The sequence below is a fragment of the Coregonus lavaretus genome (assembly GCF_964263955.1).
Source record: "Coregonus lavaretus genome assembly, chromosome: 9".
Lineage (NCBI taxonomy): Eukaryota > Metazoa > Chordata > Actinopteri > Salmoniformes > Salmonidae > Coregonus > Coregonus lavaretus.
This window is the reverse complement of record NC_139996.1, coordinates 38,840,062-38,862,490: the sequence shown is the minus strand read 5'-3', so window position 1 is coordinate 38,862,490 and position 22,429 is coordinate 38,840,062. Positions and strand designations below refer to the sequence as shown.

The 22,429-nt window shown below is 42.2% G+C and overlaps 1 protein-coding gene across 2 annotated transcripts in view; it reads right to left on the bottom strand.

The window, feature by feature from the left end:
* Positions 1–22,429, bottom strand: part of LOC311135222 (synaptic vesicle glycoprotein 2B-like) — a 47,423-nt gene that overhangs the window by 5,774 nt on the left and 19,220 nt on the right. For both annotated transcript variants that reach the window (XM_084169157.1, XM_084169158.1), the window contains exons 3-4: positions 3,934–4,642; positions 766–946 (exon numbers count right to left, since the gene is read on the bottom strand). In XM_084169157.1, the coding sequence (XP_084025283.1) occupies positions 766–946; positions 3,934–4,396 (644 nt within the window). In that variant the 5' untranslated portion in view covers positions 4,397–4,642. The remainder of the gene's footprint in view (positions 1–765; positions 947–3,933; positions 4,643–22,429) is intronic.

Sequence of the window (22,429 nt, the reverse complement as noted above, 5' to 3'; positions counted from 1 at the left end):
TTATCTTTATTTAAAAATGTCCAATGCAGATGTTTTTTTCTCAATCTCAAAGAATTTCTCTTACACTCAAAGGGCATTATCATTTTCACAATTGTACAGTATTATTGCAACCTCATAGTGTGAAAATATATACGTTTATAAAAGACAGGAAAATCACGTTTTGGACTGCATTGGGCCTTTAAATATGTTTCAGCAAAAGAGTCCCAACACAGATGTATTTCAATACAAATCTAGAGAGCAAATGACTGGTACTGTAATATATTTTTGGAGCAGGAGACATGCAGGAGAATAGTATTTTTTAAATCAGATTTTTGTCAGTAGTTTGAGCTTCCACAAATATCCAAACATGGATAAACATTAGCCAAATACACCATGCTCCTGCAGCTGAGCTTTTCTTTTTACACAACACAATGTTTTTGCATAATGTAGCTTTGACCTGATTCTGGAGTCAGTATGCATAGGCTTACATCCCTGTGGAACAATGATATCTGGGACAGCACAGTGCTGCATTGTTGTAGGAGGAGGAAAGCTCTGAATGTGCTGACCTGCTGTCCTGCACTAACTATTTCTTCTTTGTTGTAGTTCTTTAGAAGCTGTGTAAGCATCACATTGTGCAACACATACTTAACATTGTACAGTACACATTGTATCAGGTGGAGAGGATCATGTTCACATTAGGTCCCAATCCCAGTTACAACCCAAATTCCTTCAAGAAGCAACTCATCCCTTGTTTCCACTTTCTCCATAGACGGCGGTCTTTCTTACCCGATGCCAGAGAAGAGCCTAAAGAAGAGGAAGAAGCCGTATCCCTGGGCGAAGGAGGAGAGGAAGGCGAAGATACAGTTGATGGTGAGGGCCCAGATCAGACACCTCCGGCGGCCCAGTTTGTCTGCCATGCCGCCCCAGATGAACGCCCCAACCATCATGCCCAGGAACACTATCAAACCTGCAGGAGAGAGAGAGGCCAGACACAGTCAGAGACCTGCACAGCTACAGTTCACTAGCAGACCTTTATCTAGTGATTTGATCTCAGTGAATAAAGTGGAAGGCAGATTCCACTCAACACACTGTTGAGATGACCATACATTCTGGTTGTGTTTTTATGGATCACAGCATTGTATTTCAGGGAACATACAATATACTGTGTTGTTCTTGAATTGCTCAACTACTAAAAGACCCCCAGTAGATCGGGATAGCTGGACATTGGTGACACTTTTGGTGTTGTCCACCAGGGGGCAGGCTTGTCCATCTCTCCTGAGAGGGGCAATGTCCTATGGACAGTATTGAGAAATCTCTCAGTGTAATAATTAGTGTAATAAAAAATATGTTTAATTGGACACACTCAAAGACAAACACTTAGTGGAATAGTTGTACATGTTTATACCCATTTTTTGTACTCTGCATTCATACTCTGCATTGAGTCCCCGAGTGGCGCAGTGGTCTAAGGCACTGCAGCGCTGTGCTAGCTGTGCCACTAGAGATCCTGGTTCGAATCCAGGCTCTGTCGTAACCGACCGGGAGACCCATGGGGTGGCGCACAATTGGCCCAGGGTAGGGGAGGGAATGGCCGGCAGGGGTGTAGCTCAGTTGGTAGAGCATGGCGTTTGCAACGCCAGGGTTGTGGGTTTGATTCCCACGGGGGACCAGTATAAAAAAATTATGTATGCACTCACTAACTGTAAGTCGCTCTGGATAAGAGCGTTTGCTAAATGACTGTAATGTAAATGTCTCTCAAGGGCTAGGTCAGAGAGGTAAAATCGTGTTTCTAAGGTAATGACAGAAAGTGTGTTTTTGGTCAAATGTAACAGCCTTGAGTGGTCTTTTGTGAAGCCTTAACAATGGTAACAGGGATGCTATTTAGATGTCATAATGATTTAGGTGTTTTTACTTACATTTACATTTTAGTCATTTAGCAGACGCTCTTATCCAGAGCGACTTACTTCTCAGTGGGGTGTCTCTTGTGGAACATACTATTTAATGTGTACCTTTGTCCATCTAGCAAAGCTTGGCTGGAACAAGTATTTTTAGCATATAATGAAAGCCTGTGTCAAGTATACTTTTCTTTTAGTTCATGTAAATGCTGAAATTCGATATAAGCAAGTACAGTCATTTCAGATAAAGTCTATTCATTTAAGCCCCAGATAAGTACCATTCCAGTACTTTTCTGTGTCACTTTTCTATGCACTGTACATGTAGACCTAAAGCTTTCCTCAGCTTACATATAGCCTATCAACCATACCCATGTATCACTGGGGAAGAATCTTCCAAAAATCACTACATTTATCAATGTGCCTAACGCCAAAGCCTGGCATCACGCTCTGGGCCACGAGGTCACTGCAGATGGCACTGCCATGGGGGGTGTGGGTGATGACTGGTGTGAGAGCGAAGGCACGGGCCTGCCATCACCGGATAAGCATATGGAGAAGAGGACCAATCCCCCACCCTCCTCTCCCCGAAGGACAGTGACACTGCTGCCACTCTGCCTTCTGATTGGACAGCTTACATCCATTGATTCAGAATGTATGCAGTGGTGATCACAGTGAAAGTGTGAATTAGAGGCATTTCATATTTCAGTCCCATTGAAACTGATTGATTATAGTTAGGAAGTCAACATAGAAACCCTTGAGATAAACCAGAGTATATTCTGTAAATTTGGACTAAAATATGTAGATGAAATGACTGTAAAGAGCAGCATTTAGGGCAAGATGAGATAGTGAATAACTAATAGGCTGTCTGACTATGAATTTCCAATCATGCCACACAAAAACAGAAAAGCTGCTAACTTAATCATTTTAAAAGGAGATGCTACAGGAGATGTTCAACTGTGATCAGCATATCCTGTTTCTTCCGAGTACCTAAAAGTACCCTGACACCACCATACCTATTCAATTTAATTCAATTCAAAACATTATTTATCCTCGAAGTGCCATTACTTTGGGCATGTCAGACAATCTGAGATGTGAGGGCTGCAGAATGTACAGTGTAGTGAATAAAAGTTGCTTGTGATTGTGATTGCTGCAGCATAGTTAGCCAAGGGAAGTGAAGCAGCAGGCGAATAGTACGTATCCTAGACGCAAGGTCAGTAGAGTGGCTATCGATCTCCTCTCCTCAGCCACCTGCTGACTCAGTACTGTCAGTACAGCCTGCCTGTGGCTGCTGGGAGGAGGCTGCTGGCTGGGGAGTGGGTGAAAAAACTGCCCTCTCATCCCAGATATTTGTCTCCTTGGACAGCTTCCAACCACACGCTTCAAAGTGAAGGACTTGTCTCGCGGTGTTAACTCTGAATTAGTAATTCACCACTGCACTAGAACAATGTGTCCCACTCTTCAAAGACGTCCTATTCTCAACCTCATTTTCTCATGTCTAGTTTGATTTATCTTTATTACAACACATTCAAATGTTCAAAGTTTTCTACTCAAAGGCTTGATAAATGTTTGCCTATCTAAAAGAACTGAAAATCTCTGTCAGTCTCTGAGAGGAACCGTTCAGAACTTTTGTGAACTCATCTGACATGCATATAGAGCTAGCTGCTGTTATTAAGGTGGCTGGAAAGAGGACCCCATTTCCCTCAGACATGGGCCAACAAAATGCTGCATAGTCTCAATCAGTGTGATTGGTGGCATACCGCAGACCCGTTCTGGTTGCCAAAAATAATGTGTTATTTGCTGTGGGGAAACGGATCATACATTTCCCACCTGCTTCACTAAGCAGGAATATATTGACGTCCAGTAGAGCATGAAAAGCCAACAGATTAATCTTGAAATCGACTGTGCCATTAGCTAATTTGAGAACATTTCTAATTTACGGAGTATCTGCTGGCTAGTATTGACTGCCAGGCTGCTGTTGGCTGGAATCAGTTGACCCAGACATTGTAAAAGGGCTAGTATGGGCTGTATGTCTTCCAACAAGTATTGGCATTTAGCCATGACTCACCTAGCATGCCTTTCTCTCCATTGGATAAGCACATGTCCTTCTCTGCGCTGGGCAGCACGAACCCCACCACAAAGCACTCCACCCCGTCAGCCATGAGAGCCAGGCCCAGCACTATAAACAGGGTCCACTGGAACCGTCCATGCCCACAGTCCTCCATGATGTCCTCATACTGCTCAGCCAGCTCCTCGAGCTCCGTGGCCCCTTCCTGAGCCTGCCTGGCCTTGGCCCTCGCTGCCCTCTGGGCCGCTTTCACCTCGTCAGGGTGCGGGATCCCCTGGTACTCCCCCTCATACATCTGGTCCTCGTCATCATGGCCCTCCGTGGCATCGCTGGCTGCATCCTCCTCCTGAGGGTAGGACTCGCCCTGGTAACCGTAGCCCTCCTGGCCTCCTCCCTCTCCGTAGGTGCCGTAGGGGTCACCTCCTCCATGGTGGTACACATTGTTCTGGTAAGGGTCAGCCATGATACAGCTGAGACGCTACAGCCAAATCAGCACTGTTGCAGAAAAATCCTTCAGATGATTCTGACTAGATTGGCATAATCCTGGACACCTTGGTCCAGTTCTCTGCTCCGTACGTGTTCTTGTATTCCAGGTGCTATACTGTAGCTGTTTGTTGTTCCTGTTCTGAGGAGGTTGTTGTTCAATTACTATTTTTCGTCGAGTAGCTACCTTTGCCTGTTCAGTTCTTCACAAGGCCTCATGCTGAACCTGAAAGAGAAAGTTTAGTCAGTTATACCATTCATATTTCTTATGATTGATAACATAATCAATACTCTGTTGATTTACTCAGAACACTTGGGAATGTTTCATACATTTTGTATAGATTTGACTGGAAGTTGACATTAGGCAAATTGTAGATCATTGGGATCTACTGCATCTATCTACTGTAGGGTCTGTGTTAAAGGCCTGATATCTGACTGCTCTTTTCTCTTAGAACATAACAAATAAAACAATTATCTTGCACTTTAGTTTTCAACATAATTTGTTACCACACAAAAGTTTTCCAGTTCTAATGCACTCAATACTGAAACAGCTGAAGTATTTCTTCTGGGTGCAGTTTCAAAATGCATGAAAATGTCACCGGGGGTTCACTGGCATGATCAAATAATTCCTTGGAATGATCCATTTTAATAGGTTCCTTAGAGAATTCCTACTGCTACTTAAACATGGATGTACTAATAAGCTACCTTAGGCCATAGCCTTGATGTATAATGTAATAACCTCTCAGACCATTCAGCTCACACAACTGGAAAATAATAGAGATGACAACAATATGAACACACACCATACCCAATTAGCCTTATTATTGTGTATAACTGTGTAATTAGTCAGCTTATAAAAACATGTTTCTTATTTCTTGGAAATGTATCACTTGCAAAGAATTATGCACTACTCGTAGTTAATTCGTTTCACATGGTGCAGATTGAAATCTAGATTCTAGTTTAAACCTCTAAAACCTGTAGACCACATCTTGGTAATTCTGTATCAACTCTTTGACGAGCATACAATACAATTTGAACGGTCATTATTTTATTTTGTCTTCTTTTTTCTATTGTTCCATTTCAGATGAACTCTGATAATGACATCAGCAGAACGGTAACGAATCTCCCCCACTAATCCACCCCATAACAGTTTTCTTTACATCTCTACAGCCTGAGAGCAGCGAGGGAGGGAAGCCACGCTGTTACAGTCACAAGTAAGGCTTTTCTTCAGCCCTCTCGCATACCAAAGAGCCTGGTAATGCTGCAAATGAGATTTGTCTCGCCCGGGGTGATGCTGGCTGGCTTTCACTAGTCTCTACTGGCTATATGGATGCCTCAACTACACCGCATCACCCCCGTCCTCTCTATCACTTACTGACATTGTGTCATTAGTACACTGAGATGACACTATGGCTGCTGCTGAGGAAGTGGAGCTACATGGGTATCATAGTTTAATAATTAATCCATTAGAAATTAGGCAAACGTGTCTCACTGAGAATAATCCAAATGTTTAGTTATTCCTTATTCCCCTTAATATTCTATGTTAGCCAACCTTTCAGGATTTAATAGCCTACATTCTGTAGTGCAGTAGTATACATTTGGTATTCCTTTGTAGGGTCATGATCATACTGATGTAGGATCTTAATTTGAGCCAGTTTTCTACAGCAGGAAAATAATCTTGCAGCAACAGGCAATGTGAACTATTATGTGGATTATAATTAATGGAGAAAAAAATAGATACATTTTGTGTTAGACATGTCAAACCTGACATTTTAAAAAGTGGAAATTACAAACTTTAGAAGCCTTTTTAAACCTTGAATACACTACAAGTTTGCATTTCCTGCTGTGCAGGAATTCTCAGCAACAAAAGAGTGATCAAATTAAGATCCTACATCTGTATACGAGGAACTAAACTTTAATTAACATTCTAATTTTAAATCATGGTATAATGAGAGACACTGAGGTACATTAGCATGTTCTTGGATTAATTAAACCAATAAGGAAACCCAGGAGGTGTGCAACCAAGCCAGGTGCTATGTGGGTGCGTGTGTGTGCGTAACTCTCCAGTGCTGATGGTTCCCAGGATCTCTGTCTTCCTCTCTGGCATCTCATTAACGCCTCCCAACCTCATTCACACCCAGCCTGCCTGCCTTCAGCCATACCTCTTCCCAAGACTCCTCCACAGCATACCGCAGCCTTCCCTCGCCAAGTACTCTACTTCTGTTCTACACACAGTTCTTACCAAGGCCCTCTTCACTACAAAGAGGAAATTCGTGGCAATTTGGATGAGAACAGGCTTCATTCCAGAGGAGCAAAGCAATACCTGTGACAGACTGGATGGATGTCTTGTGTAACACAATCATCCTGAGTGAATAGAATAGGGCGTGAGGGGAAGAAGACTGTGCATATGCCACGAGGTATAGTATCATTAGTAATGCACGGCTCCCCAAGGCATTGCTCCCACTGCAATCCAGTTTGAAGATGGTTGTCTGAGTAAAATCTATTTGTAATACATTTCAAAGCAGCTGTTCCCCCTGCCTAATTCCATAGCTCTCGGAATGATATTGTTCATCCATCTATGTTTAGATTAAAGAATGCAACACAATCAGCTAGAGTTGTTGAGATGGATTCACAAGACTATGAAAAGCATGGGATATGGGCCTTGAAGTTCTGCAGCATTGCTGGTTTTCCTCCTGTCCCACTAGGCTCTTAAGGGACAGATCCAGCGGCCCTGTATGGCTAAGTTGGTAGAGCATGGTGCTTGCACAGGGTTGTGGATATACGATTCCTGGGGCCACCCAAATGTAAAATGTATGCACGCATGACTAAGTCGCTTTGGATAAAAGCGTCCGCTAAATGGAATATATCTTACAATTTGATGATACTGTAGAGTACAGTATATCTATCAATTCTCTATCAGGTAGAACTGAAAACCAGCAGCTCTGCAGACCTTAAGACCTGCATTTGAATAATGATCATCTATTTCCCTTCATAAAATGTGAAATGCAGCACATTTGTCCCATCCTGAAAGCCGTGACCATGCCTGAAAACTGCTGAATCTGCTCCAGTGCCACTTTGTATGTTGACTAAGACAAGTGAAGGTCACAAATAACGTCCATATGGACTTGGCTCAGGGAGGGAATCACTTTCAGCATGTTTGCCAACTCCACCTGATACCCTGTACTCTGAGAGCCCAGAGAGACAATGGGCTCCTTTCTGAGACAGTGTGGGACAGAGAGAGAGAGAGAAGGACATCAGGGAGTAGTACTAACCTATGCTCTGTTTTCCAATTCACTGCTAACCAGTACAATGGATGTGTAAATGGTGGAATTCCCTACTGTGCAAAGACCGTAGGCTAACTGTGTTTTGCAGCATAGTACAGTCAAAACTTGAAATAAACACAAATGCACGGCATGTTTAACATACAAAAGTAATCTAAGGAATTTGATCAGGCTTTTCACCATGTGAGAAACTTGTGGAGGGTCCAGCACTCTAGGTACTGGCCCTTTCTTGTTTTTGTTGGGATGTTTTTAGTTTTTTCTCCATTTCATTTAGATTCTGCAGGGAGCACCATGCAAAGAAAGCTTACATTTCAGGCTTGCAAGAATCTTACCACATAACTACATTCAATCTTAATGAATTATTCTCTGTTCTAATATTACAGGGATGCCGTGATGAAATCAAATACCTAGGTGTCTGGTTAGACCGTAAACTCTCCTTCCAGACTCACATTAAGCATCTCCAATCCAAAGTTAAATCTAGAATCGGCTTCCTATTTTGCAACAAAGCCTCCTTCACTCATGCTGCTAAACATGCCCTTGTAAAACTGACTATCCTACCGATCCTTGACTTCGGCGATGTCATTTACAAAATAGCTACCAAAACACTCTACTCAGCAAATTGGATGTAGTCTATCACAGTGCCATCCGTTTTGTCACCAAAGCCCCATACACTACCCACCATTGTGACCTGTACGCTCTCGTTGGCTGGCCCTCACTACATATCCGTCGCCAAACCCACTGGCTCCAGGTTATCTATAAATCACTTCTAGGCAAACCCCCGCCTTATATTAGATCATTGGTCACCATAGCAACACCCACCCGTATGCGTTCCAGCAGGTATATCTCACTGGTCATCCCCAAAGCCAACACCTCCTTTGGCTGCAATTCCTTCCAGTTCTCTGCTGCAAATGACTGGAACGAACTGCAAAAATCTCTGAAGCTGGAGACACTTATCTCCCTCACTAACTTTAAGCATAAATTGTTAGATCAGCTTACCGATCACTGCACCTGTACACAGCCCATCTGTAATTAGCCCACCCAACTACCTCATCCCCATATTGTTATTTACATTGTTATTTATTTTGCTCATTTGCACCCCAGTATCTCTATTTGCACATAATCGTCTGCACATCTATCATTCCAGTGTTAATACTAAATTGTAATTATTTTGCACTATGGCCTATTTATTGCCTTACCTCAATAACTTACTACATTTGCACACACTGTATATATATTTTCTATTGTGTTATTGACTGTACGTTTTCTTTTTTTTTATTCCATATGTAACTGTGTTGTTGTTGTTTTTATCGCACTGCTTTGCTTTATCTTGGCCATGTCGCAGTTGTAAATGAGAACTTGTTCTTAACTGGCCTACCTGGTTAAATAAAGGTGAAATAAAAAAAAATAAAAAAAAAGAGGAAGGCACTCTGAAACACCAGGAGAGGACATAGCCCTGGAGGGGTACCATTAGCAGCAGGGAATCAAAGGTTTGGACAACTCATTGAATAAGCAATAGACTGTCAATAACAACAGTGTCATAATGTGGCACAGGAAGCTTGACACAGGAGGCTGTCCAGGGAATCGAATCGTTCCTCCAACGAGGTAGAACACTTTACAGGTAGCATAGAGATGTGCTACTCAAACAGTGATTCCTTTTCACTAATGATACAACCATTTTTGACTTTATGTGGGAAGCAGCAACATTGTATACATCTACAGAAGGCAGACTAGTAACCACACTGATGATCAAAATCACAGAGTGGTGTATTATTAATTACTGTCCAGTAATTGACCCTGAATGGAGATTGCTTTTAGGCATATAGAAACTGTAAAAAAAATCGTGACTTATTACAAAGCTGAGGTTACTAGAGGGGCATGTTTAAAAATGTACATCATGGTACTTTGAGTTATAGTTCCCTGAACATTTCAGTTGCATGGTCTGCAGTTTCTCCTGCCAGGTCACCTGCAGATATCAGGATTCAGGCTTCCACAGTGGCAATTGTGTTAGTGACAGCATAACAATGTGTTGTTCCTTTCCTCTGAAATGATTCCTACTCTACCCTATGTGTCTTCTCTCCTTGTCATCTCCTTGTTGTCGCAGAGTGGATGGTAACAATATATAGCCTTTTGAATCTTTCATAGTCTTCCTCAGTCCGCAGCAATACATTGCAATTCAGATTATGTGATGAGGAGCAGTGAGCACACCCAGTCCCGTGGTATTTAGTTGAAGTGATATATATCAAACTGATCTCTTTACCATTTGTTTTCAAAACATCCAAAGCTCATTATTTTCAGGAGAGCATGACACAGGAAGCAACAGTCTCTTCACAGACATCATTTCACGCACATTAGGCCTCCTTCCAGAAACAGAAGGAAAATACCATTCTGTAGTGAAAGATAGCATGGTGGGCTTCTGGTGTGGTAAATAAAGAGCCATTACTGATGACCTCCATGATGATTACTGTGTACTGTGGGATTGGATGTCTGGTTCTGCTTCATTAACAACAACTCAGGAAAGGTGTGTGTGTGTGGCTGTGTGTGCTTGTGTAGACAGTAGAGGGCAATAAGGAGCTCCCTTAAATCATAGGGGAATATCCAGCTATATGCATTTTCATTTCAGCTTCATGAGTTCTATGCTCATCCATATGAAATCATATTTTCCAGCTGCAGAATTTGAGTGAAATATGAGGTTTATTATATATTGTTATGGTGTCTTCTGACTGAGTTATTTAACAGAGTGAGGGAGGCAGACACTCAAGTGTACAGACTAAATATGTATTACTTTTCCTTCTCAGTCAAATCTCAATATTTAACACATATAGGCATAGATTTACTACATTTGACAAAGCTGGTGTAAACAAACAGATAGGGTAGACTCATACAGCCTCCTACAGTATTTCTCCACCAGTGTTGTGAAGGCAGTTAGATGGAACTGAACTGGACCCGATTAGCACTACATTGATGCTTGCCTTGCAACACCATTTTTCTGTCTGTTGTCTGTGAGCTGGGTGTATCCCAGCCCCCCTGCGTATCCTCATCAGTGAGCACAACCTCTGTTTCTTGGCACAGGGCGTGGAGTACCATGACAACACCAGGTAGAGATATCCTGAGGATGGCATTCTGGGCATGAGTCACGACCTGATCTTCAGATCTCTGAGAAACAACGCCGATACCAATAGTCTCTGCGGGCAAGAGCTACATTTTGTTTGGGCTCTATAACATTGTAACACTAATGTTATCAGCTATACTAGATGACTCACCAGGTTATGCCAGGGCAGTGGTTTTGATCCGCTGGCGTCTTGGCAATGAAAAATGTGTTCTGCCCTCTCATGAATCAATCACGTAATGAGATGACGTAATGATTTCAGCCTGCATCAGATGCATTTGTAACCATTAGGTTTTACTTTTCTCTGCATGTGTAGGGGGCTGGCTTCTTCAAACAAACATATCTAGGCTATGGACGGTCACTCCCTTGGTATCCGCACACGTAGGCTACATCTGAGGGAGACTGCAGGTGGGTTTGCAGGCATAAATCTTGGTCAACCTGGTAGTAGCGGTCTTTGTTTCCATAGTCAGGTTTCTCCTGGTTTCGCTGATCTGCACATCCGGCCAGTGGTTCATTTTCAGTGCCTTGTTTCTTATTGTATCACTTATATCACTGGTGTTGTGTTTCTAAGGAGTGTATGGTGATGAGGTGGTTATTTCTTAGATGGTAGTACATCATGACTAGCTCAGTGATTAAAGGAACAGAGACTGGCATAATGCAGGTAATCAAGTAGAAACACAGAAGAAGCATCAGAGAGCTAGAGTACCGCAAAGAGCACCTGGGTGATGCATTAGGCCTACACAAGTGGCGGTTGCTAAGGGGAGGATGGCTCATAATAATGGCTGGAATGGAATGGTATCAAACATGTGGTTTTCACGTGGTTGATACTATTCCATTATACTCCATTCCAGCCATTATTATGAGCCGTCCTCCCTTCAGCAGCCTCCACTTACATAATTGCTGAACCCATAATAATTGCAACCTCTCTAACAACCCTTCTGTCTGACCTTATCATGCCACGCTGAAATTCGAGGAAAAGGTTAGGCAGCTAACATGAACCCTGGAAAGCCTAATGTCATACATGACATGTTCATGAACAGGGTGAAAGGAGTCACATTTCATGATGGAATTCTCAGTTTGTAATTATAACGAGCTTCAAAAAGTTAATTTGAGAGGTTAGTCGCTAATTGACAGGCATGCAATACCGGCCCAACAGCCCCCTATTCAATCAAACCAAGAAGACATGAGAGGCTGTGTGTCATGGTGATTATTGGCATTGCTGGATGGAATACATGTTGAGCAATGAGATTGGCGGTTGGCCGGAACTAAATGACATACAGTACGTGCTGTGCAGTGTTCAAACACATTGAACAATCTGTAATCCCCTTGCACTGAGATTAAACCTCAGCCGCCAGCACCCCCCCCCCCACCACCTCGGCTGATCTGATCTGTGTTCAGACTGGTCAACAGCACCTCTCCATCTCTCTCTCTCTCTTTCTCTCTCCCTCTCCACGGGGAAGGGCCACACCCTTACACTAATGCAGAGAGGGAGATGTAGAGTGAGTGTGTGTGAAAGAGAGAGCGAGAAATCAGCCTTTGAGATCGACTGTTGTCATGACAGATGCCAGCCGCAATTTAATCCTCCTTAAGACCGCAGAAATTGCATTCTGTCCAGAGCTGTTCCAAAAGCTTTAGATTACTTTTTCAGCGGCAGACAAAGAGGGCCAAATATAAAATAATTCAGTACTCCATATTCCCATGTCCTGTTATAGTATGACTCTCACTGTGGCACGCAGGACTCAGCACTGATAAAGTCAGGATTGAAGGATAGCAGGAGGAGACCTGCCTTTTATTGATGTGAATGAGAAGGAAATGAATGTCTGGCTGAATGAAGAAACCCTCCCTTCCTTTCGTTGGTTTGCCTTTCTCTGTGTGAGTGAGGAGGCTGGTTTTATGAGACAATATTGACATCTCTGCTTCTTGACTGGATCTAATCTTGGCATTATTTGTCTGGAAAGGAGGATAACGCAGTATAAATGTAACCTGGGAAATGTGAAAGCTTTCCATGAAAGGTGACATAGGAGGCCATAACTTATCTCTAACCAGGTTGTCAACTTTTAAATGTTTAATTGTCCATCTCTGAAAACATACAATAGAAACCATGTCTCATATGAGCATCCCCCTCGCTCTAGTCAGAGGGCAGCACTTCTCCCATGATCCTGAGGGTTTTGGGTCACTGCCCCACCCATGGTTATCTCTCTCTCTGCTGATGTCATGCCCAGCTGGGAGTTACATAACGCTAGCCTGTACCTCTCACATTGGGTAGGCACACTTTCCAGAGATTATATATATATATATATATATATATATATATATACACACACACACACACACACACACACACACACAGTTGAAGTCGGAAGTTTACATACACTTAGGTTGGAGTTATTAAAACTCCTTTTTCAACCACTCCACAAATTTCTTGTTAACAAACTATAGTTTTGGCAAGTCGGTTAGGACATCTACTTTGTGCATGACACAAGTAATTTTTCCAACAATTGTTTACAGACAGATTATTTCACTTATAATTCACTGTATCACAATTCCAGTGGGTCAGAAGTTTACATACACTAAGTTGACTGTGCCTTTAAACAGTTTGGAAAATTCCAGAAAATTATGTCATGGCTTTAGAAGCTTCTTAAGACATTAAAAAAAGAATGTGGGATCTCCACAAGTCTGGTTCATCCCTGGGAGCAATTTCCAAATGCCTGAAGGTACCACGTTCATCTGTACAAACAATAGTACGCAAGTATAAACACCATGGGACCATGCAGCCATCATACCGCTCAGGAAGGAGACGCGTTCTGTCTCCTAGAGATGAACGTACTTTGGTGCGAAAAGTGCAAATCAATCCCAGAACAACAGCAAAGGACCTTGTGAAGATGCTGGAGGAAACAGGTACAAAAGTATCTATATCCACAGTAAAACGAGTCCTATATCGACATAACCTGAAAGGCCGTTCAGCAAGGAAGAAGCCACTGCTCCAAAACCACCATAAAAAAAGCCAGACTACGGTTTGCAACTGCACATGGGGACAAAGATCGTACTTTTTGGAGAAATGTCCTCTGGTCTGATGAAACAAAAATTGAACTGTTTAGCCATAATGACCATCGTTATGTTTGGAGGAAAAAGGGGTCGGCTTGCAAGCCGAAGAACACCATCCCAACCGTGAAGCACGGGGGTGGCAGCATCATGCTGTGGGGGTGCTTTGCTGAAGGAGGAACTGGTGCACTTCACAAAATAGATGGAAAATTATATGGATATATTGAAGCAAGATCAAGACATCAGTCAAGAAGTTAAAGCTTGGTCGCAAATGGGTCTTCCAAATGAACAATGACCCCAAGCATACTTCCAAAGTTGTGGCAAACTGGCTTAAGGACAACAAAGTCAAGGTATTGGAGTGGCCATCACAAAGCCCTGACCTCAATCCTATAGAAAATTTGTGGGCAGAACTGAAAAAGCGTGTGCGAGCAAGGAGGCCTACAAACCTGACTCAGTTACACCAGCTCTATCAGGAGGAATGGGTCAAAATTCACCCAACTTATTGTGGAAACCTTGTGAAAGGCTACCTGAAATGTTTGACCCAAGTTAAACAATTTAAAGGCAATGCTACCAAATACTAATTGAGTGTATGTAAACTTCTGACCAACTGGGAATGTGATGAAAGAAATAAAAGCTGAAATAAATCATTCTCTCTACTATTATTCTGACATTTCACATTCTTAAAATAAAGTGGTGATCCAAACTGACCTAAAACAGGGAATTATTACTAGGATTAAATGTCAGGAATTGTGAAAAACAGAGTTTACATTTATTTGGCTAAGGTGTATGTAAACTTCCGACTTCAACTGTCTATATATATATATATATATATATATATATATATATATATATATATATATATATATGGCTCTGACTATCTATTTCCCCATCATCTACTATTCATCACTGTATATATATTCAAGACCATAGAAAAATACTGAGGACACTACACATACTCTACTATTATGATTATGAAGTTTGTTTGATTCGAAAAATGCAGTACTTTAATGCTTCTGTTCATATGAAACGTCTCGCTCAACTGTTAATGACGTCTTGTTATTTTGCACATGTGTTTAGTTGAAAGAGTTCTCTTCACGTCAGAGTGTGTAACTGACTGTCTTTTCCCTTCACCCCCTCTTCTCACTAATTGGTGTCTCACTGTGCTCTGGAGTGAGATGTGAGGACTCTGTAGCTCAGTTTGTAGAACATGGCGCTTGCAACGCCAGGGTTGTGGGTTCGTTTCCCACGGGGGGCCAGTATGAAAAATGTATGCACTCACTAACTGTAAGTCGCTCTGGATAAGAGCGTCTGCTAAAATGTAAGTATATTATTAGAGCTACACATCTCTGTATTTCGATCTTAATTACTGCAACATCGAAAGAGGTTTGTTTCAAACATCTGGTGTATCAGATTGAGATCTGATGCTTGAGTAATTCTTGTTGTAAAAGGGAAGATTACCGGGTGTTCAGTGTTGTTACATCATTATGCGCTTTGTGCGAATAAAGGCAATGACTAATACTCTAGTTAAAAACAGAACCCAAACCAAAACCCAGTCATTTAACATCTGTTCAAGAAACCGAACAGTACATTGTAGTCTCAGCAAATGAAAATGGCCCACACGTGTACTGCTTTGTCAATATTGTTTCCAACTATCACTACCTCTCCATTGCAATGTACAGGTAACTGCCAAAATAAAGGAAACACTTGAGTAAATGAGGGATACAAAGTATAGCAGGTGCTTCCACACAGATGTGGTTCCTGAGTTGATTAAACAATTAACATCCCATCATGTTTTTGGTCATGTATAAAAATGCCCAGTTGCCCATTATTTTGGCTCCCATGGCTACAAGAAGAGGTCTAAGTGACTTTGAAAGAGGGATCTCAAAGGAGCATAGGGGGTTTAAAGTGTGTCTGTGTGTGTGTCAGTCCCTAGATCTCAACCCAAGTGAACACTTATGGGAGATTCTGGAGCGGAGCCTGAGACTGCATTTTCTACCACCATCAACAAAACACCAAATGAAGGAATTTCTCATGGAAGAATGGTGTCGCATCCCTCCAATAGAGTTGCAGACACTATGCCAAGGTGCATTGAAGCAGTTCTGGCTCATGGTGGCACTTTAAGACCCTTTATGTTGGTGTTTCCTTTATATTGGTAGTTACTTGTATTTCACCAACATCTCACATACAAATAAGATAGACACATTCTGATATATCCCTTGAAGATGTCACTGTTTAGGTGGTACAGTAAATATCAGAGATACACTACATGACCAAAAGTGCTCGTCGAACATCTCATTCCAAATTCATGGGCATTAATATGGAATTGGTCCATATTAACAGCCTCCACGCTTCTAGATGTTGGAACATTGCTGCGGGGACTTGATTCCATTCAGCCACAAGAGCATTTGTGAGGTCGGGCACTGATGTTGGGCGATTAGGCCTGGCTCGCAGTATGCGTTCCAATTCATCCCAAAGCTGTTCGATGGGGTTGAGGTCAGGGCTCTGTGCAGGCCAGTCAAGTTCTTCCACACTGATCTCGACAGACCATTTCTGTATGGACCTCACTTTGTGCACGGGATGCATTGTCATGCTGAAACCGGAAAGGGCCTTCCTCAAACTGTTGCCACAAAGTTGGAAACACAGAATCGTCTAGAATGTCATTGTATGCTGTAGGGTTTAGATTTCCCTTCACTGGAACTAAGGGGCCTAGACCAAACCATGAAAAACAGACCCAGACCATTATTCCTCCTCCACCAAACTTTACAATTGGCACTATGCATTCGGGCAGGTAGCGTTCTCCTGGCATCCGCCAAACCCAGATTTGTCCGTCGGACAGCCAGATGGTGAAGCGTGCAACTGAGGACAGACGATCTTTACACGCTACGTGCTTCAGCACTTAGCGGTCCAATTCTTTGCGCTTGTGTGGCCTACCACTTAGTGGCTGAGCCGTGGTTGCGCCTAGATTTTTCCACTTCACAATAACAGCACTTACGGTTGACCGGGGCAGCTCTAGCAGGGAAGAAATTTGATGAACGGACTTGTTCGAAAGGTGGCATCCTATGATGGTGCCACGTTGAAAGTCACTGAGCTTTCCAGTACGGGCCATTCTAATGGCAATGTTTGTCTATGGAGATTGCATGACTGTGTGCTCGATTTTATACACCTGTCAGCAACGGGTGTGGCTTGAATAGCCGAATCCACTAATTAGAAGGGGTGTCCACATACTTTTGTATATATAGTGTGTCTGACCCTACAGATTTAGGTTCTTAATTTGTTTAGTTAATTTGTTGATGTGAATTTTCCTGCATAGCAGGAAAAAATGTCAGACTTGATTTGCCCTGATGTAAAATGTATCAACCCCTATAAAAAAGTCCATTAACTATAGTCCACATAATTCAAATTTCCTCTTGCTGCAGGATTATTTTCCTGCTGTAGCAAACTGGCTCAAAATAAGAGCCTACATCTGTAGGTGGGGGAATATATCATCTCTTTTAAGGCCTGTCGTGCCAGTCAGGGGACTGAGGGATGGTGATAAATAGAAATGAGAGGTCCATTAAACATCTAGCACTTCGCCCTGCAGTGTGTACAGCTTTGCTTCAAGGCACATAAAGCAGATCACACATTCGTTTCAAGAATGTTTTGTTATCGATTCCCTCTCTGGCCCCTAGTTGAATTAAAGAAACATAAAAAGACAGTACCAATAGGAAGAGAGATTGCTATGAGCACCGTTTTACGGATGAACTGGAATTTACTGGATGGATCTCATAGCCTGTTGCTAATTGAAACCACTGTTCATTTCCGGGCAGTCTCATCAGTCTCATTCAACAAGTCTCCCAATGATATTGCTGCGTGACCAATGCTTCAGCACAGGAGATTGGCTACATTGTTTCCATGTACAGTGCATTTGGAAAGTATTCAGGCCCCTTGACTTTTTCCACATTTTGTTACATTACAGCCTTATTCTAAAATTAATTAAATCGTTTCACCCCCCCCCCCCCCCCCCCTCATCAATCTACACACAATACCAGATAATGACAAAGCAAAAATAGTATTTTTTTGAATTTTTGGCTAATTTATATATTTAAAAAAAAACGGAAATATTAAATTTACGTAAGTATTCAGACCCTTTACTCAGTACTTTGTTGAAGCACCTTTGGCAGCGATTACAGCCTTGAGTCTTCTTGGGTATGACGCTACAAGCTTGGCACACCTGTATTTGGTGAGTTTCTCCCATTCTTCTCTGCAGAGCCTCTCAAGCACGGTCAGGTTGGATGGGGAGCGTCGCTGCACAGCTATTATCAGGTCTCTCCAGAGATGTTCGATTTGGTTCAAGTCTGGGCTCTGGCTGGGCCACTCAAGGACATTCAGAGACTTGTCCCGAAGCCACTCCTGCGTTGTCTTGGCTGTGTGCGTAGGGTCGTTGTCCTGTTGGAAGGTAAACCTTCGCCCCATTCTGAGGTCCTGAGCGCTCTGTAGCATGTTTTCATCAAGGATCTCTCTGTACTTTGCTCCGTTCATCTTTCCCTCGATCCTGACTAGTCTCCCAGTCCCTGCCGCTGAAAAACATCCCCACAGCATGATTCTGCCACTACCATACTTCACCGTAGGGATGGTGCCAGGTTTCCTCCAGACGTGACGCTTGGCATTCAGGTCAAAGAGTTCAATCTTGGTTTCATCAGACCAGAGAATGTTGTTTCTCATTGTCAGAATCCTTTAGGTGCCTTTTGGCAAACTCCAAGCGGGCTGTCATGTGCCTTTTACTAAGGAGAGGCTTCCGTCTGGCCACTCTACCATAAAGGCTTGATTGGTGGAGTGCTGCAGAGATGGTTGTCTTTCTGGAAGGTTCTCCCATCTCCACAGAGGAACTCTGGAGCTCTGTTAAAGTGACCATCGGGCTCTTGGTCACCTCCCTGACCAAGGCCCTTCTCCCCCGATCGCTCAGTTAGGCCGGACGGCCAGCTCTATGAAGAGTCTTGGTGGTTCCAAACTTCTTCCATTTAAGAATGATGGAGGCCACTGTGTTCTTGGGGACTGTCAATGCCTTGACACAATCCTGTCTCGGCGCTCTATGGAATATTCCTTTGACCTCATGCTTTGGTTTTTGCTCTGACAACTGTGGGACCTTATATAGACAGGTGTGTGCCTTTCCAAATCATGTCCAATCAATTGAATTTAACACAGGTGGACTCCAATAAAGTTGCAGAAACATCTCGAGGATGATCAATGGAAACAGGATGCACCTGAGCTCAATTTTGAGTCACACAGCAAAGGGTCTGAAGGTATCTGTTTTTTTATTTTTAATATATGTGCAAACATTTCTAAAAACCTGTTTTCGCTTTGTCATTATGGGGTATTGTGTGTAGATTGATGAGGATTTTTATTTATTTAATCAATTTTAGAAAAGGCTGTAACGTAACAAAATGTGGAAAAAGGGAAGGGGTATGAATACTTTCCGAATGCACTGTATACTACCAGTCAATTTGTATGTATAAACCCACCTCAACCACATTGAACAAGGTACTGGCACTGACCTGTATATACTAGCATTCTCGTGTTTCTTTAAGTCACATCATAGTTTGTGTGGTTTTTATTCTAACTTGTATTTTTCATTCCACATTTTGTTGTTACAGCTTCAATTCAAAATGGATTAAATTGATTTTTTTCCCCTCACCCATCTACACACAATAACCCATAATGTGGAATAAGTCAAATGGTAGGAGTACTTTCTGAAGGCACTGTATATTATTATTACTATCGTATTATTACGATCTGAGATAATAGCCTATAACTGTAAGTCATCATAATGTTATTAACAAACTCCCCATGACTATTAATATGTTGTCTCACAGCAGCGGCTGTAGGGAGAGACTAATCACTGTGTGCATGTTGGTCTCCTATGACCAATATGCCTTGGCAGCTAAAATTCTAATTGTCACAATAAAAATCCAACAAATCAGTTGGGAAGCCTGAGCTGCGAGACATGTCTTATGAGAAATATGATGGCATGGGTCTGAACAGATTTTGTGACCTGGGGAGGGAGAGCAGAGGGTCTGCCGAAAAGGTTCAGTGATGCCAGCCGAGCCGTGGGTTTACGATTAAGTGGAGGATCTGCTGTGTCGTTAGGAGACGTGCCGCTGTGCTTCTGTAACTCATGGTTAAATATTAAAGCACCCATGGTATCTGACTTCACATTCTATTTACTGCCTCCCATAACCGTCCATCCAAAAGCAAGAGACACTTACTCTGAGATTGGTCTCAGGAAGCACATTGCTATGTTATTTTTATTACTGGTATTGTTCTGGAAGAACATTTTGTTGTAATTATGTAATTAGTTGCGCACTTTCGCTGCCTACTTAGCAATAATAACGGGCTTGTTTGTCAAGGGACATTTGTTGTGTTTTTTTTTATCACATGTAGCCTGTGTTATGGTCTGTCCAGGGACACACTGTAGCAGGAAAATGTACTTAAATTAGGAGAAACATTATGAATCGTGTCAGCAGCTAAAATGCAACAACAAAGCTTCAAAACACACCTTGAGGTGTTCAAAGAGGCTACAGAGAGAGAGAGGGTCATGAAAAGGAAGAGAGAACGAGGGAGCGAGCCAGAACAGGGGAGAGAGATGCTTTAAAGTGCAGCATATTAAAGATTCATACTTAGGGACAGTCTGTACCAGCGTATTTTCAGCCGCCAAACCCCTCAGCTGTACAACTAAATAGCATCAATAGACTCTTAAGCAATTAGCGTTGGAATACAGTTTCAACCATTTTGAAGAATTTTTATGATTTAGTGGACCGAGCTCTAATGTACAGCATCTTTAGTGTATATTTTCTTTAGTTGTCCGCTTTTCATTGAAAATGGATATGGACAGACTTGCACTTATTTTCTTGTTACACATGCAATCTTCTGTGTAGATTGCAGGAAGTGGTTTTGCATGTGTACAAGCATTAGCATAATATATCAGTAAATGTACTCACTCTATCAGGCACTTACTGTGGGAGGGCCCACTATGAAAACAAACTACTGGTCCTGGCTCTCAACCCCCAGTAAATTGAACTAACCACATAATGCCCCTGGTACATTCAAAAAGCACATTGAGTAAGTATTTGGCTTTTGATTCAGCTATTTGTTTAAGAACAATCAACATTTCTCAAAATATATTGACCTTCATGTTCAAACAGATGAAATTACCTCTATAATTATTTCGTATTAATCTATTTAGTTCTATTTGTTTGGGGTTTTTACTTTATGCCTGACGTATTCGTACCTGATTTGACCATAGTCCTGGTGTTTTCACTTTTTAGAATCTACATATTGTCCCTGTATAGATCAACAATGGTGGATAAATCGTCACCGAGCAAAAGTAGACCTTGGATTGTGTGATTTCCCTTGGGCATCGAAGTTAACTACAGAACCTGTGGCAACAAAGCATTGATGGTTCGTCCTATTGCTCAATATCGAGTCTCATTAACCTGTCTATTTTGATCAAACACACATTTCCCCAGCCAGACTGTATTGGTACAAACCATATTAGCCCTATCAAAGCACACTAACCAATCTAGAGATATAATCATCTAAGAGACCCTGTCAACATCTAAAAGTTGGAGCTATTGCTCTGGAGGATTTCATGTAGCTGTTACCCACATACCATCTTCTGTCTGATCGTGATCAAGATTAATGTGGAATAGAGACAAAACATGACTGAATTACCTAAGGACCACTCTGGGCCCACTGACCTCTGTGACCTGGCATGGACAGCCCTTATGATGGGCGTCCCATTACACTCCTACCCCTCCCATCTGTCAACACTATCCTCATGACAGCAGGATAAGAGAGAATGGAAGTGGGATCTCTGGCTGTTGTCTCGTTAGGAGGAGGATGACGTGCTGACAGGCCAGTTCTGGCTATGTGATCTAAAGACAGTAAGGCACCGCCATGCTTCGCTTTTGGCTTGCGTAGGCAAGACATTTATTATGGATAAGTAATACACTTTCCTTTCCAGTGCAGCAAGCACCCTGCCCCCTCACACACACTCTCTAAGTACAGCCCAGCTAAGTAGAGCAGCGGAACCTACACTCATTTAGATGCAGCATCAAATCACTTCTGTGATCTATGTAGCATAGAACACAGCAACAAACTCCTGGTACATTATTTGACTAAGATCGAAATGCTCTCATCCATAGCTACTTTTAATGCACACTACCGTGAAAATTAATCATGCTGGAACCTATGGCAATCCATCTTTCATGAGTATGTTTGTGAAATTACAGTACATGGGAAATGTAAAAAAAGGTCAATAGATGTATCTCCCTTTAGACTTTGTTTTCACATCCTAGCTATTCTGGTCATGATTTCATACCCTAACAGTGGTATCAAATACATTTTCATCGGCAATGCTACATTAATGCATCAATACATTTCAGGGCAAAGTGTATCTGAAATATATCTATTGATTGTGTAATATCACCCGTAATCTATCTTGATGAAATTGGAGTTTCATGCTCGCATGTTAAAAATGAGTGGTCCTCCTCATTCATTTCAAAGACATGTTTTACATTTATATACACTGTTTATCGCATTTGCTTAT